This window comes from Rosa chinensis, chromosome 2 (genome assembly GCF_002994745.2).
Source record: "Rosa chinensis cultivar Old Blush chromosome 2, RchiOBHm-V2, whole genome shotgun sequence".
Classification (NCBI taxonomy): Eukaryota; Viridiplantae; Streptophyta; class Magnoliopsida; order Rosales; family Rosaceae; genus Rosa; species Rosa chinensis.
In genome coordinates, this window is record NC_037089.1 from 14,645,218 (window position 1) to 14,660,547 (window position 15,330).

A 15,330-nucleotide genomic window follows, 5' to 3' on the forward strand; every position below is an offset into this window, starting at 1 on the left:
ACTGGCACTGCCTACAAAGATTAAAACAACTCACTGGATTTCAAAAGAATGCGGCAAAAATTATCGCAACGTTATTTAAATGAGAACCAATTAATTGATGAATTAGATCTCGCTCGATTTTTTATAAATCCAAGTTGATGAAAACAACAGATGCTTTGGTGCCCGACAAGCTAGTAAATACTGTAAATGTGATAGATAAATTAGATCTTGCTCTAACAAAAATTAGAAAAAAGGGAGGAAATGTATGCATGTTATGATAAATATCGCCCTCATTATGATCATGAACTATCACATAATTGTAACTTGTGCTATAAACCCCATCATTCTTTTCATTATCAAAATGAATTTACTAGTTCATAGAGCTAGGCTAGGAGCCAGGGAGCGATGGATATATGCATGCCTATTGCTTATGATGAAGATTGATGTCGGGTAGTATTAGTTAATTTATGAGAGAATGTGCTTGATCGAAACTTGTAGCTAGCCATGCATCACAATTAAAGTTGTTTAATAGGTCCCCTACATAACTAAGTAGGTCGAAAGTTTAATATGTAGGAGAAGATGGTCGAGCGTAGATGGAGGAGATCTATCAATTGATGCTGGCTTTTCTCCATCTGAAAGGTGCTTGATCTTGATCGATGTTATCATGCTAGTACACTAGTACATGATGTGCGTTGTGGGAAAAGGGTGGTAGTTATATAGGTTGTTGCTTCGAATGGGTTGAACCCATTTTAAAGCCAATATATATTCTTGATATCTTATACGAGATGTCATTTTCCTAGATATTGTTTGTACTGATCTGTAGTTAGTTTTCTCATATTGATACATAAATTAATTTTGTAATTCGAACTTGACATGCTTCTCTTATTGTCAATAGTTACAAATATATATCATTGTCGTATTCTCAGAGTGATTAATTAAATAGCAAATGCATTTAATTGATTCCTACAGTTTCATATATAAAATATTTTTTTTTCTTCCTTTCTAGTTGTCACCAAACAAATTTTTGATACAATGGTTGTTGGATGATAGGGCTTTTTGGTCGATATTGTTCTTGGTTAAAATAACATCAAAGTTCTTATAAACTCTAAAAAAAAAAAAAAAATCAATAAAATGCATTTTTTTAAGACGGTAATCATAATCAGACATAGTAGTAAATTATCACATTTGTAGAGAGACTAATTTAATAATTGTGCGGATGCGCTTACTTATATTAACTACAAGATACCTAATGAATCGGACTTGCTATTCTTCCTTCATTAAAATCATTGAACATACATAAGAGGGATCTAGAAGGTTTTTGTCATATATCTATTTATTTGTAAAGCCAAAGCCGAAACACCTAAACTCTCCACAACCATCTATACAAAGGGTGGCTTCTATTCTCTCCCCGTCTTCCTCCCATCCTTTCCCACATTGATCCAACGTGATCTCCATAAAAGAAGAAAGCAAGCAAAAGAGAGAACAAAAGTAGTGTGTAGGTAATTAGGCAATTGGCAACTTCTCCGAAACATTAAACATGCTCCATTCGAGTACCAGACTAAGGTAGCTGCTGCAGCAGCATGAGGTTGCTGGTGGTAGTAAAGCACACGTGCACGACCGACTTTGGCACGTGACTGGAAAGTGAATAATAATTAAACTGTAACAAGCGTGTAAGGGACTAAGAGCTTAATTTGGTGAATTCACGTGACATCATATCCCAAAAGACGACAGATGGTAGAGATGAAGCTGGTTGGGCTGTCAATTATCAATCCCGTTTGCAGTTGGAAAAAGAAAGTTTCAAATCTTCTTCTCAATCCAGAATTTGATGAATTTAAAAAGAGGTCTAAGATTTTTAAGTCGGAAAATTCAGAGAAAATTTCCAACCTTTCCCCATTTGTTTGATTTATAATACAAGTTACTTGCATCCGAAGCAAACAACATTTAATGGGAGGGGATTAAATGATCTAAAATAGATGATTATGTATTGCTTAGCAGCCTAACAATATAACATGTTTAGAGTGTTAAATATGATTATCCTAAATCAGTAAGTATTGAGTTTTTTAAATTTTTCGTCGATATATATTAGATTGAGATGGTGCTAGTGGGATGGCAGTTAAAACATTTCCATCTGAGGTTGCCTGACTCGAATTCATTATGCTTATCTCACAGATCTTTTATATAGACGACGCATATAGCATTTGCATAAAATCTTCGATGCATTTGTGTAACAGAAAGTCAACAGAACTCACAGATCATTGGAACGTTTAACAAAGCTATACAATTGCAATTCTAAACACAGATGAGAACCTTTTTGGGTTATTATGCTTCGTCGGAAACACTGATTACTTGAAAGCTATGCCATACACAGTCTGCTTTACTTTGTGTTACAAGGAAAGTGATCAAGGCTCGAAGTAGGGATGTGACCCCAATCTTTAGACCTGTAAATCTTCGTAACAGTCAAATATGTGAGTTGTATTATGTATACAATGTATACAAGTCACTAATTAAGTGGATTTCGTTAAGATATTTGATTGGAAATGGATGTTTGGTCATGGGCCTAGTTAATAATTTTTCGTATTATACGCGAATAAAACAAGTACTTACTTTTTTTTCAAAAATACTTTCATATTTCGTATTTTTGAAATGGACTCATTAAATTTCCCGTACTTTTGAAGCCAAAAGTATTATACATGTACTATACACGATTTTTCTTTCTTTCTATTTTACACATATTATTGAATAAAAATGAATATAAATTAATATTTTTAATTAAACATTTTAATTATTTAATTAATTAAAAATATTTTACCGAACTTTTCAACGAACTATTTGATAAAATGTCCGAATAATACACGTACGTATTTTTCGCGTACCATTCATGTCCTTTTTTACTAACTATGGTCATGGGGCACAAGCTGAAGCACGAGTACGTGCTTATATATTTGTCTAAACTAACCAAGTTTATTATGCCTTACTTCAGCCAATGATCACTATTCATATGCATGGAAGGCACTTCTGAACAGAAACTCCCAAATTAAAGGGCACAAACAAAGGTATTGGATTATTTGTGATTAAAATAAACTTTAGGGTTTGGTTAATAGAAAATATGCAGCCGCAATAATACACACATGCACGTTTTGGAGGGCAACATCAGACGATCGGAAAGCATGCTCACATGGCCAAATCGAAGCTCCATGCTTTGGTAAGTTGATATTGAGAGAAACGAAAATTTATATTTGCTTTTGGCACCAACATGCAAGCATCTTCAACTTCAACGTACGACCCTAAAATATTTCTCTATCAAACAATTTTATGTGATTGAATACACTAGCTAGTACATTACTTTACTATATAAAGAACATTCTACACTACAAACCCATAAAATAATATTTTATATGTGATTTTTTTAAGCTAATTTAACTAAGTTGTAGCTATAACTCCATTAATCTGTTGGAGAACATATTCTAGGTCATTTTCAGACACAACTATTTGTTATTTCGAAGGATTTCAGGGGAAATGCTGTTTACCAATCTCGATTGTTGCCTCATTGGTAAGGATGCTAGACCTAAAAGATGCAATGGAGCCGAGTGAAGGCAGGCGTTTTTTCTCGATATCTACACAAGATGATCGAGCAACTCATCAAGCGTAGATACAAACTACTCGCTAAAATATTTAACCAATACCGCCTGTTTTTTAAAGCCGACAAAGAAGGCATATATAAAGACAAGGTAACAACCCCTTTAAACCTAAAAGGATAGAAACCACAAATAACATCTGTGGAGATCAAAGGTCACGCCAAAAACCAGTAATGGAATTTCCCCATCTTGACATTGCCAATCCCACAAAGGCGGTTAAGTGTGATTTTCAGACCCAGAAATTTACCCAACTCCTCTTCAAGCCCAACTTCTCGCACGTGCCACCCATCCTTTGCGTGCACGCTTTCCTCGTTAAATAATTTTTTTTATTTTTCATATCCTCCTTCATGATCTCCATCTTACCATGGTTGGGTTATAAATGCCAATGAGCCATCTCAAAATGACCAGAATGCTCTTACCAAACTTATGGTCTTGCTCCCTCAACATAATCATTGGCATGAGTATCATGGTCATTTGCACACATCAAAGGATACCACCGATCATCGAGATGACTTCGTACTCACCTTATCTCTTAATTTATTCCGTAGTTTGCGTTGGTTTCCAAAGGACACCAGTAAATTACAATAATAGGCAGCATCCCAAAAGGGCATTTCGGTCATTTCATCTTAGTAAATGCCAAATTCGAAAACTCAAGTAAATCAAAAGAATTGCTCATCTGAAGAACAATTTTAAGAGACAAATAAATTATAATCACATATATTTAATTTAAATATTGAATTTATAACAATTTAAAGCTCTACATTTATCTTCAGTTGTTAGATATATTTATCTCAACACAATAAATGTAAGATGCAATCATGCAAATTCCACACAAATGAGGACCAAGACTTTTCTAAAATATATGGACGAGAATACCCTTAGTCTATATACTCTAGGCCGGGTATGAAAGGGTCATTTGATAAAAAGAATATTAAATATATTTTCAACCTCTTTTTTCCAATTTTGTTTGATATGCAAATTTGTTTAAAAATATAAAATCTTCTGGCAATTTGAAGAATAAAATAAAATACAATAATGGGGTGGAAAAAAGAGGAGCCTGAAAATAAATAGATGAAGAACAGCGACCGGTTCTCTTTCTCTTTCTCTTTCTTGCTCTCTCTCTCTTGGAGCTTAGCTGCGTTGTTGGCTTGAGAGAGAGATTAGTACTACTCCTACTCTCCCAAACCCAAAAACAAAGCCACCATTTTCAATTTATATTTGCTGAGTTCCATCTCTAAGCTGCAGAAGAAAAAAAAAACACTACTCACTCCTGCAAAAGGAGAAAGAAAAGGAGAGAAAGAGAAAGAAAGAGACGACAGAGAGTCCAGAGGCGACAACACAGAGAGTAGTGAGAAATTAAGAAAGAGAGAGAGAGAAAGGAAAGGGAATTGAAGAAGCTTTCAATACCACAGAAGGGAAAACGATGTCTGAGAGCTTTACATCCTTTCATACTCTGCAACTCCAAGAGGTATACATATAAATATATATTCATCATGATATATGAATATGAACAAAGCTGAAAATGATAAAGGCAGGATGAAAAGAAGAAATTAAAAAAGCACATATATCACCAACAACAAAGAGTAGTAGTAGTAGTAGTAGGTACTAGTACTACCCCCATTGTTTTCTTTCTCTCTTTATCTCTCCCTTTTCATTTTTATTTCTCTTATTTTTATAACCAGCTAGCTTCATGAATGAAATGAAAGACTCAAAGCCCATGATGGGTAATGTTTGTTTTGTTTGTCTCTGACCCGATCCGTGCTCAATTGAACAGTAAGTGGGTGGTACAAAGCGAACAAGGGGGAGGAGAGATGATGAAGAACAAGATCATCACAAGTTTGATATGGGAATAGCAACAGTACAACCACTCTCACCAATATTCTTCTCATCATACTCATCAAAGGGTACTCACAATAATTCAATCCCGGAAAAGTACTCCAATTCAAGTAACTCTATGTCCCAAGACTACCATCAAAGCATCTACAGCTTCCCCAATGGCTTCGAAAGATCGGCGATGACCACCCACCAAGAGCAGCAGCAGCAACAGCAGCAGCAACACCACTTAGCACAGCAGATCCGGAGGGAAAAGCTGAGGGTGCAAGGGTTCGAGCCACCTCCTCCGCCATTGGTCGGGTTAGACGAGGAAGAATCCGGAGGCCTCAATCCAGTGTATGAAACAGCTGGGATGTTGTCGGAGATGTTTAATTATCCTGCAGGAGTCGCACCACCTGCAGAACTGCTTGAACATCCGATGGCTGCCGGCTATCGAATGGCTCGGCCGCAGCAGCATCAATCTGCTGCGGCCGAGTGGTATGGAAGCAGACAAAACATGGTGGGCGGATTGGGTCCATTGGGGGATTCAAATAAGAATCAGAGTGGCCGCGACAACTTAGCAGCTCATCAGCATCAGATTTCGACCATTAATGCGGATTCAGCTGCTGCCATGCAGCTTTTTCTAATGAATCCACAACCAAGATCGCCTTCTCCTCCAGCTCACTCAACTTCTTCTACTCTTCACATGTTGCTCCCTAACCCTTCATCCACTACTTTTCCTGGGGCAGGAGGCGGAGGCGGAGGAGGAGGAGGGGCTTTTGGTCAATTCTCATGGGTGAGTCCAGATACTCATGGCCATGAAGGCGGTTCCACAACTGGTCCTGCCCACCAACTCAACACCAGCAACATTAACCCTAGTGATCACCACCAGCAAGGTCTTTCATTATCTTTATCCACTTCATTGCAACACTTAGAGGCAGCCAAAGCCGAAGAACTACGAATGGGAGATGGTTCCGGATTGTTGTACTACAACAATCCGGAAGGGTCTTCCAGCAGTGCACATTACAGCCAGTACAAGAATCTCGTTGGTCATCAAAGCCAGCAGGTTCACGTCGGGTTCGGGTCGTCATCTTTCGGGGTTGTGAATGTCTTGAGGAATTCAAAGTATGTCAAGGCCGCCCAAGAATTGTTGGAAGAGTTTTGCAGTGTTGGTAGGGGTCAATTGAAGAAGAACAAATTGGGTCGACAGAATAGCTCATTAAACCCTAGCTCCAATCCAGCTGGCACCAGCGGCGGTGGTGCTGGCGGTGGCGCCTCTTCATCTTCATCAAAGGATGCGCCTCCTACTTTGTCAGCCGCTGATAGGATCGAACATCAGAGAAGGAAGGTCAAACTGTTGTCCATGCTTGATGAGGCATGTATACTCTCTCTCTCTACTCTACTTTCTCTCTCTGCCAACACCCCTCTCTTCCTCAAGAGTCAAAGTTTTTTATTAAAAGCTCCATTGCGTTTATTTTTTCCCGAGTCACCGGGACAAACAAACAGAAAATTCCGGCCACTTACATTACACAATGATTTTTTATTTAACTATTTTAAAACTTTGCAGTCTAAAATAGGGAAAAGCCGGCTGGTGATAATAGGGTTCTTTTTTCCTCATAGGACCTGTAGTTTGGTTGCTAGGCTTTTGGTTTAAACATTATTCTATTCAATTCTATTTTATTTCATTGATTGGCTTTGATTGGTGATGGTGAAGTGCCAAGGTAATAGTACTATCGTAGTAGTGTCATCGCAATAAGCAACATAATTTATTTTCTTTGTATTAGGCTGATCATCTCCCTATACACCATCATTGTAAAATTGCAGAGAAGTTAGTTGACCTCCTGTGGGCTAATTCATTAATTTGATATCTTTCTGTTCTTTTTGTTTTTAGTTTTTGAACTCAAGCGTGTTGGCTCTAAATGGACCCAAGAAAACTGATATATATTTCCATTCATAGTTGCCAGCCATTAACAATCATTTCACTGTACCAAGCAGCACCATTTGATATATGCATTTACTCTTCTACTTTGCGCTCCCTTTTAAGAACCGCACATAAGCTTTTAATAAACTGAAAGAGGAGGAAGATGGAGTTCTCTCTCTCTCTCTCTCTGTCTCTATCGGTCTGCTTGCTGGTTTTTCTGCCACACTCATTTCGTATGTTGCAATTTTCTCTCTTACTTGATCTTTCTGGTTTTTAGTCACCTTCTCCTTTTCTTCTGTTTTACTTTTATTAACTACGTACCTTCTCGATCTAATCTAACATGACCTTGACATTTTATCTGTTCCTATGGTTGCTTATTAAAATGCGGCCTCCTTTTAATTGTATTCCACGCTAGCAATATCAATATTTCTTAAAAAAAACAAAAAAATTCACCAAAAATGTGAGCGTTTAAGCCTTAATTAAGTGATTGTGACTAATTAATTAATTAATTAACAAACATAACATTTAATGTACATGCATGGCTATACTAATGCAGGTGGATCGAAGATACAACCACTACTGCGAGCAAATGCAAATGGTGGTTAACGCATTTGATCTGGTGATGGGTTTCGGGGCCGCGGTGCCGTACACAGCCCTAGCTCAGAAGGCAATGTCACGGCATTTCCGGTGCCTGAAAGACGCGGTAACAGCGCAGTTGAAGCACAGCTGTGAATTGCTCGGAGAGAAAGATGGTGCGGGGAACTCAGGTATAACCAAAGGAGAGACGCCGAGGCTAAAGATGCTAGAGCAAAGCCTGAGACAGCAAAGAGCATTTCATCAGATGGGCATGATGGAACAAGAAGCTTGGAGACCCCAAAGAGGCCTTCCCGAACGATCTGTCAACATCTTGAGAGCCTGGCTTTTTGAGCATTTTCTCCACCCGTGCGTTGCCTTTTCACTTCTCCTTTTTTGATCTACTTGCGTTTCATTATCACAATCATAATCATAATTAGACCTAATCATTATATTAACTATTGATAATGTGATCATACCAATTATCTAAGTTGATAGTTTGACAGCATCTTAAAATGTTTAGGGTATTATTTTTTAGCCAGATATTTCATATGTTAGGTTGTGGTCATAAACAGCTAATAAGATTCAAAGTCTAATAACATACAATATAGAGTTTCTGATCACCTTTCCCTTTAAATAAAAGAGGCAAGTAAAGGAAATAAAAATCCTTCTGATCACAAGAAAAAGAAATAGATAGACAGTAATAAGTTGGTTCATTCATTTTCCAAGTTCTAATTACTGCCTAAAAGGACTTAAAATGACTTGTAAATTAATGTGTAATGTCCTTTGGCTGACCAACCAAAACCTCTGGGAAAAAAAATAGTACATTTATTAAAGCATGCATGTGAATATAATATTCATTTTCCAAGTTCTTTTTTTTTTTTCTTTCTGATATATATATATATATATATATATATATAAAGAAACTATTATTATTAAAACTAGCTACCAGAGAGATATGAGTGAAATTTTTTTGTAACTTTGTGCAGTACTAGTCTGCTAGCTCCTGCATTGCTGAGCTAGCAAGTGATCTTTCTAGCTATCGTGTCTTAGATTCTCACGCCCATGCAGAGGTAGTAAAAGAAGAAAAGGTTTTGAAGCTAGGCAATAATAATATCTGATATATAGTAGACTAAGGGCAGCATAGAGGGTACGAAATAGCTTTAAACAGTTAAGGGGCAAGGACTCTAATGTCATTTTCTCTTCTGGTCTCTTTCTCAGGTACCCAAGCGATGCAGATAAGCATCTGTTGGCACGACAGACTGGTCTGTCCAGAAACCAGGTTGGTACTCTCTCTATCGCTCTATCTTTCTCTATACTTGTTCTCGATCTATCTCTACCTAGCTAGCTTCATGTACATAAATACACGCAGCAACACACACACACATATATGTGTGTGTTATGTGTATGTGTATATATTCCATATAGATATAGATATATATATATATATATAGAGAGAGAGAGAGAGAGAGAGAAGAGAGAGAGAGAGAGAGATGAAGCCGCGAGTGATGAGAAGGAAGGAAGGGACCAGCAGTTAACATTGTTTTGGATTATATGTATTTCTCTGGTCTTCTCAAGGCTTTTCTGCTGGCTGGGAGAGAAAGACAATGTGTTTTTTCTGCCCCCGCATGTCCTTTCCGTTCTTTTTTTCTTTGTTAGACTTTGGATTCTTTAATTACTCCTTGACATAAATTCTGATAACAGTGTGAAGGGAAACCCCACAGACACTAATAAAAGAGCTGTGCCATGCAGAGTACACAGTAGATGAGTCTCATCTTTGAATCTCTCTCTCGCTCTCTCTCTTCTCTCCCTCACTCTCTCATATAAAATGAAACCTTCCTATCACATCCATAAACTAGTAAAGATTGATGAAAATAATATAATTACTCTCTCATATAAAATGAAACCTTCCTATCACACCCATAAACTAGTAAAGATTGATGAAAATAATATAATTAAACTTTCTGTATTTCAATACTTAAATTATTGTTACCACTGAGATTATGCCTTTACATGACCTAGTAGCTTCATCTACTGTTTCATTAGTTGGGCCATCATTATGCATTGACTAATATTCCTGTTTCCATCTCATGTGCGTTTTCATTGTACCTTTGCATGAAAAGCTATCATAAAATTTGTGTACTACATGTCTCATCTTTATGAGCTATGTACCTTACCTTTATGAGTCACTGGAGATTATTTCGTGTTGCATAGTTTTCTTCCTAGGTTAAGTTTTCATCTAAAAAATCTGAAGATAAATCTATAATAACTATAATTCGGCGATTCTGACAATTAGGAACGCGAAGAAGTTGTCTCATTTAGCTACCCTCAGATACAATAGTATTGCTGAAGTATGTAGTTAATTACGACGATTTATGCACGTATCAGCACAATGTAATGTTCGGTTACTAGAGATCTGATTTATAGTACACAGATCGCACATTCAAGCAGCGATTTACCTGGATAATGGTGATTGCATGCATCAGTGGCCCAGATTAGCAAACATGATTAATGAATACACGTACATCTATAATATTAAAGCGGGTGTCCTATTTATGACTTCGATGATTTGATTTGTGCAGAGACTTTAATCAATCAATGTGTTTTGTTTAATTGGATCTGCAGGTCTCAAACTGGTTCATCAATGCTAGGGTTCGATTGTGGAAACCCATGGTGGAAGAGATGTACCAGCAAGAAGCCAATGAAGAAGGTGGTGGTGCAGCTGCAGCAGCAGCAGTATCAGTAGATCAAGATCAGAGATCAGAACAACGCAACAACCAAAACAACAACACTAGTGACCACCACGCACAGACTCCAACGCCTCCCACAACGACAACTGCCATGTCAGCCACAACGACAACAACAGCAGCTACAAGATCCGATATCAATGCCTCCGAAAGTGACCCTTCACTCCTCGCATTCAATAGGCAACGATCCTTCTCGGAAAACCAATCCACTACTCCTACTTACCCCATCAACATGTCCACCAGCACCACCGCCACCGCTCTGGTGGCGCCGCCTGTGCCCTACGCCACCACCGCCGACGACACGTGTCGCCGCGGCAGCATGGACTACGGGACCACCTCGGGCAACGCATCATCATCAGCAGTTGCAGGAGATCATCAAAGTCTTCATCATCATGCAGGGTCTACGCTTATAACGTTCGGGACCACCACGGCGGGCGATGTGTCTCTCACTCTAGGGCTCCGCCATGCCGGAGGAGCAAACATTCCCGAGAAGAACACTTCTTCCTTCTCCATTAGAGACTTTGGGGGCTGTTAATTGATTAGTATAACTAGTTAATTATTTAGCCTCCTAATTAAACTTAATTCTCTCTATAGTATAAGTAGTTTAAACAAAACAAAAAAAATATTTTTACGTACCTTCCATTCTATGAAGAAAGATACATGGTGATAAGAATTAAACCTAGCATTAAGAGTAGCTTAGCTTTATGGGGTACAATATTGTAATTGTATAGTAGATATCGTTTCTTGTTATTTTTCTTTTTTCATTCTAAAAATTACTAGAATAATATCATGGAAAATTATAATTTGAGGGTCGGGATTATGGTATTATGATCATAATATTTGTTATTTTTGAATAATGAATGCAGAAGGCCATGGAGGTGGGTTTATTAATTTGTCTCTTTGTTTTACTTGTACATCTAACATGAATCATTATGTATATGATTGAGTATTGACAAGAAACAATTTATGATTGATGGTAAATGATATGCTTAGCTAGAAAAAGAAATTGTACCTCCATAGAATCACATGGTGGAGACCATAGGTGTAAAGACATGTCTAAGTTTGTCGACGAGGTCAACATGTGGACTATAGCGATGTCTTTGGCTATAAATATATAGCTCCAAATTTGAGACTGTTTGTTTCATCGAGTCATTTCTCTTTCATTGGGCAACCAGAAAATTTATTGCCTTGATATGAAGATGGACAAAAATTATGTGGTAATACTAAGCAGTGTATTTGATGAATTGGGACTGTGTGCTAGAGTTGCGAAGAGTAAGAAATCATTTTGTACGCGTAGCTAGCAAATAGTCTTTGTTTTGGTGGTGGATGTCAATGAAAACATTGCGATGACTTTTTGTTTTGTTGGTGGATATCAACGCAATTAAACATTGCGATTACTTATAGATGTGAAATATTGATAGGTTTTGTTGGATCCGGCTCGTCTAAAGTGAGTAAGTCATGAAGTTGGTGAGTTTCATAAAATCTCCGACCTTCATTTAATCTAATGGCTCAAACATATCCACGTTAAAAAATACCAACTATTTGGATTATTTATTCATTTTTATATAAGTCATGTTTTTCTCTATCAAAAAGAAAAAAATATATATATATTGGTTGCCTTTATGATCAAGCGAATTTTCATATCTGAATCCATAAGTTTAAACATGAAGCTAATTTTCTTAGGATTGTTTTCAGCTTTGAATAGCAAAAGCTTTAATTTATTTCTTGACTATCAAATTAATAATTCCAAAGAGATTTTGCAGTTTCCTCTACCATTCATTTATGGGCTTTGTAGTTTATATCCTATATTAATTACTGGAGATGATGGGTTTCCAATTGGCTATTTTCTGGCTTTTGGTTTATAAATTCGTTGGAGTAAATCCCAATTGTTCATGAACTGCAATAATTTTATCTATGTGGAGTATGAAGGATTGAAGGACTCATGGTTTTCTATGAGATCCATGGAAGCCTGGGTTCTTAGAAGCAGAGAATTACGAAGGTGAAGACTGAATAAAGAAAAAAAGAGGAAAAAAAATGCATAGCATCAAAGTTAATATGGAAAAGAAATTTCTAAAATCTTGTTAATTGGCGTGGAAATTTTTGAGCCATTAGATTAAATGGAGGTTTGAGATTTTATGAAATTCACGAACTTCATGACTTGCTCACTTTAGAGGAGCCGGATCCGGTTTTGCTATCTACCTAATAACAAGCACCAGAATGGTTTCCTTAGATCCCAAACAAGAACATGCTAAGCAACAAGTACTGTTTACCTAACGCATGTGTTGTTTTTTCTTTGAGAAAGAATACATAACCAACTGAAAACAATACGTTGGATTTCCTAATTAGTTGTTCTGCTGCAACGACCAAGTACCTATTGTAATCCAGCCATATGATTCCATGCATGTGAGAATGCTATGGAGAATCTTACTATGTAAAGATTCAAGGAAGATATTTGTTAGAATCAAGATTCAAGGAAGCAAACACAAGCTCATTGTTTTATTGTCATATTTGATTTCACTCTCATATTTAGAAAAACAAATAACAGACGAAAGAACGAAATATATGCTATCCGCACTTTGAATTTGTTACCTTAGCTCGGAAAAAGACCTTGAAATGATTTAATAATTAAGTGAATAACAGCACCTAGAAGATAATTAAACTCAAACTTACTTAAAAAAAATGAATTAGTTATTTAGTTGTGCAAGTGAACTATTCACTTACGGATTTTGTCTGTCTCTGCAGATCGACAGGTAGTTATATGTAGGTTACACGTTCCATATGACCATATTGAATCCTATGACTCTACGAGTGGGGTCGCTGAAATCTATAATTTAGAATTGGCGTGTTCATATCAGTAGAACTGTAAAAATTAACGTCTGAATCAGAATCTGGACGAAGTTGATGAATATTCAAATTTAAGTTTTTCACTCTCTTGAATTCATGCAAATATCCAATGTATAAAGGTTGCTTTCTAACGGGGGTGGGGGTTGGGGGGGCTCCTTTCCTGTGAGTCTGTGACACTGTTCATTAACATCCGGACCGACACAGAGAGAGAGAGAGACGTTAAGGCCAAATCAATTCAAGATTCAACTATACTAGGCACTCAATTAATTATAAGGGTTTTGCAGCACAGTGTTCCAGAATCAACTTTTTGTCTTGTATGGTCACATAATCAAGTTACAGATATTAATGTGAAGAAACAGACGAAAATTCTATGCAGCTACTTAATTGTATTTCAATCTTTCTTTGTCAATTAAAGAAGGCCCCATTTGTTTTTCCAGCTACAATACTGCATTTCGCAGGACATCAATGGGGTAGTGGATTGAAACTGCGATGAATCAGTGAAAATATGGTTTAGGGATACCTCATCCTGTTGAGTAGCTATATAAATTTGAACGGTAATTGGAGATGTAATATAAACAACTCTAAATCTAAGCCGTGTCTATCTATATATGAATCCAATTGACCCAGCTATAAATCCAAATTATGTTAGCATACGTACATCGATCTTTATGCAACAGTCTGTAGGATACAGATGTTTTCAGTTACCATTAAAAGCATTCAAACCATTACAACAAAAATATGAATACTAGAAACATGATACGAACTACCACAAAAACAGTATGAGTTACCCGAAAAACAATTCGAGTTAACAGAAGAATAATTCATTTTGATCTATCATCTACATATCTAATGTCTATAATTGAACACAAACACAATATCAACACAAAGCGCGAATGGGGCGTGTCGACAGTCGACTCTATGAATGGACTTCAAATTTTTTGTTGCCCCAACCCACATGGTATGGTAGGGTAGGAATATGTGCTGAATCATATCTATGCAAGATGCTGATCGATCAGTACTGAGCTTGTAATTTAATGTGATAACAGGAAACGAACAATAAGCAGATTGATCTAGGTGCAAATTTCTTTGTCGGAGACATTATGAGTTCCCAGTTGGATTTAAATGTGCATGATATGGTGGCCTTTACTACGGACCCTAGCTCATCACCACCTCCACCACCACGGCAGGGCATTATATGCACAGAGGATACGAATTACAGGCGAACATTCAATCCTGATCCAGCAGTGTGTACATGCATACGTTGGACCACTGCTGCCATTGTTATGGTGCAATAATGGCTTTTTTCTTATTTTGCTAGAACTAGAAGTGGATAAGGAAAACAATGGGATTCCAATTTTCTTCTACCATCTTGGTGAATCCACATGGGAGAACTGGGTAAACAAGTTATCTCATTCAAAACTTTTCTAGCATAAGCAAATACAGGTTTACTCTATACCACATGTGGGATATTCAAGTGATTGGATGAATTTAGAGTCTGATTACCGCAATGGAGATTAACATGTCGAAAAAACAACCTCCTCTAATTATGTGATTCCGAAGATTGCAATCCAACTGGACGACTAAATTTCTGAACCAAGAGCATTTCCATCAGAGTATAACCAAAATCAACTTGAAGAAATATTTGTCTAGTATCTGGAAGTACAATTGAGCTCCATCCGACTAATCAAGATCTCTATGATCATATTTTGGTCTTCTAACATCTTCCGTAAAAGGAATAAAGTTGCAGATGCTTTATCAAACTATGGTTTATCTTCTTTTGAAATGGTGTGGTGGGATTCACCTCCTTCATTTATCCTTT

General features: G+C 37.0%; 1 protein-coding gene across 2 annotated transcripts; it reads left to right on the forward strand.

The window, feature by feature from the left end:
• Positions 1 to 4,711: 4,711 nt before the first annotated feature.
• Positions 4,712 to 11,475, forward strand: LOC112186960 (BEL1-like homeodomain protein 2). Of its 2 annotated transcripts, none has more exons than XM_024325541.2 (5): positions 4,712 to 5,082; positions 5,389 to 6,801; positions 7,904 to 8,289; positions 9,142 to 9,202; positions 10,546 to 11,475. In XM_024325541.2, exons 2-5 carry the CDS (start codon positions 5,458 to 5,460, stop codon positions 11,200 to 11,202), a joined length of 2,448 nt encoding a protein of 815 aa, XP_024181309.1. In that variant the 5' UTR covers positions 4,712 to 5,082; positions 5,389 to 5,457; the 3' UTR covers positions 11,203 to 11,475. The 2 variants fall into 2 exon arrangements, with proteins under 2 accessions (XP_024181309.1, XP_024181311.1); XM_024325543.2 differs by lacking the exon at positions 4,712 to 5,082 and adding an exon at positions 5,096 to 5,216.
• Positions 11,476 to 15,330: the final 3,855 nt, after the last annotated feature.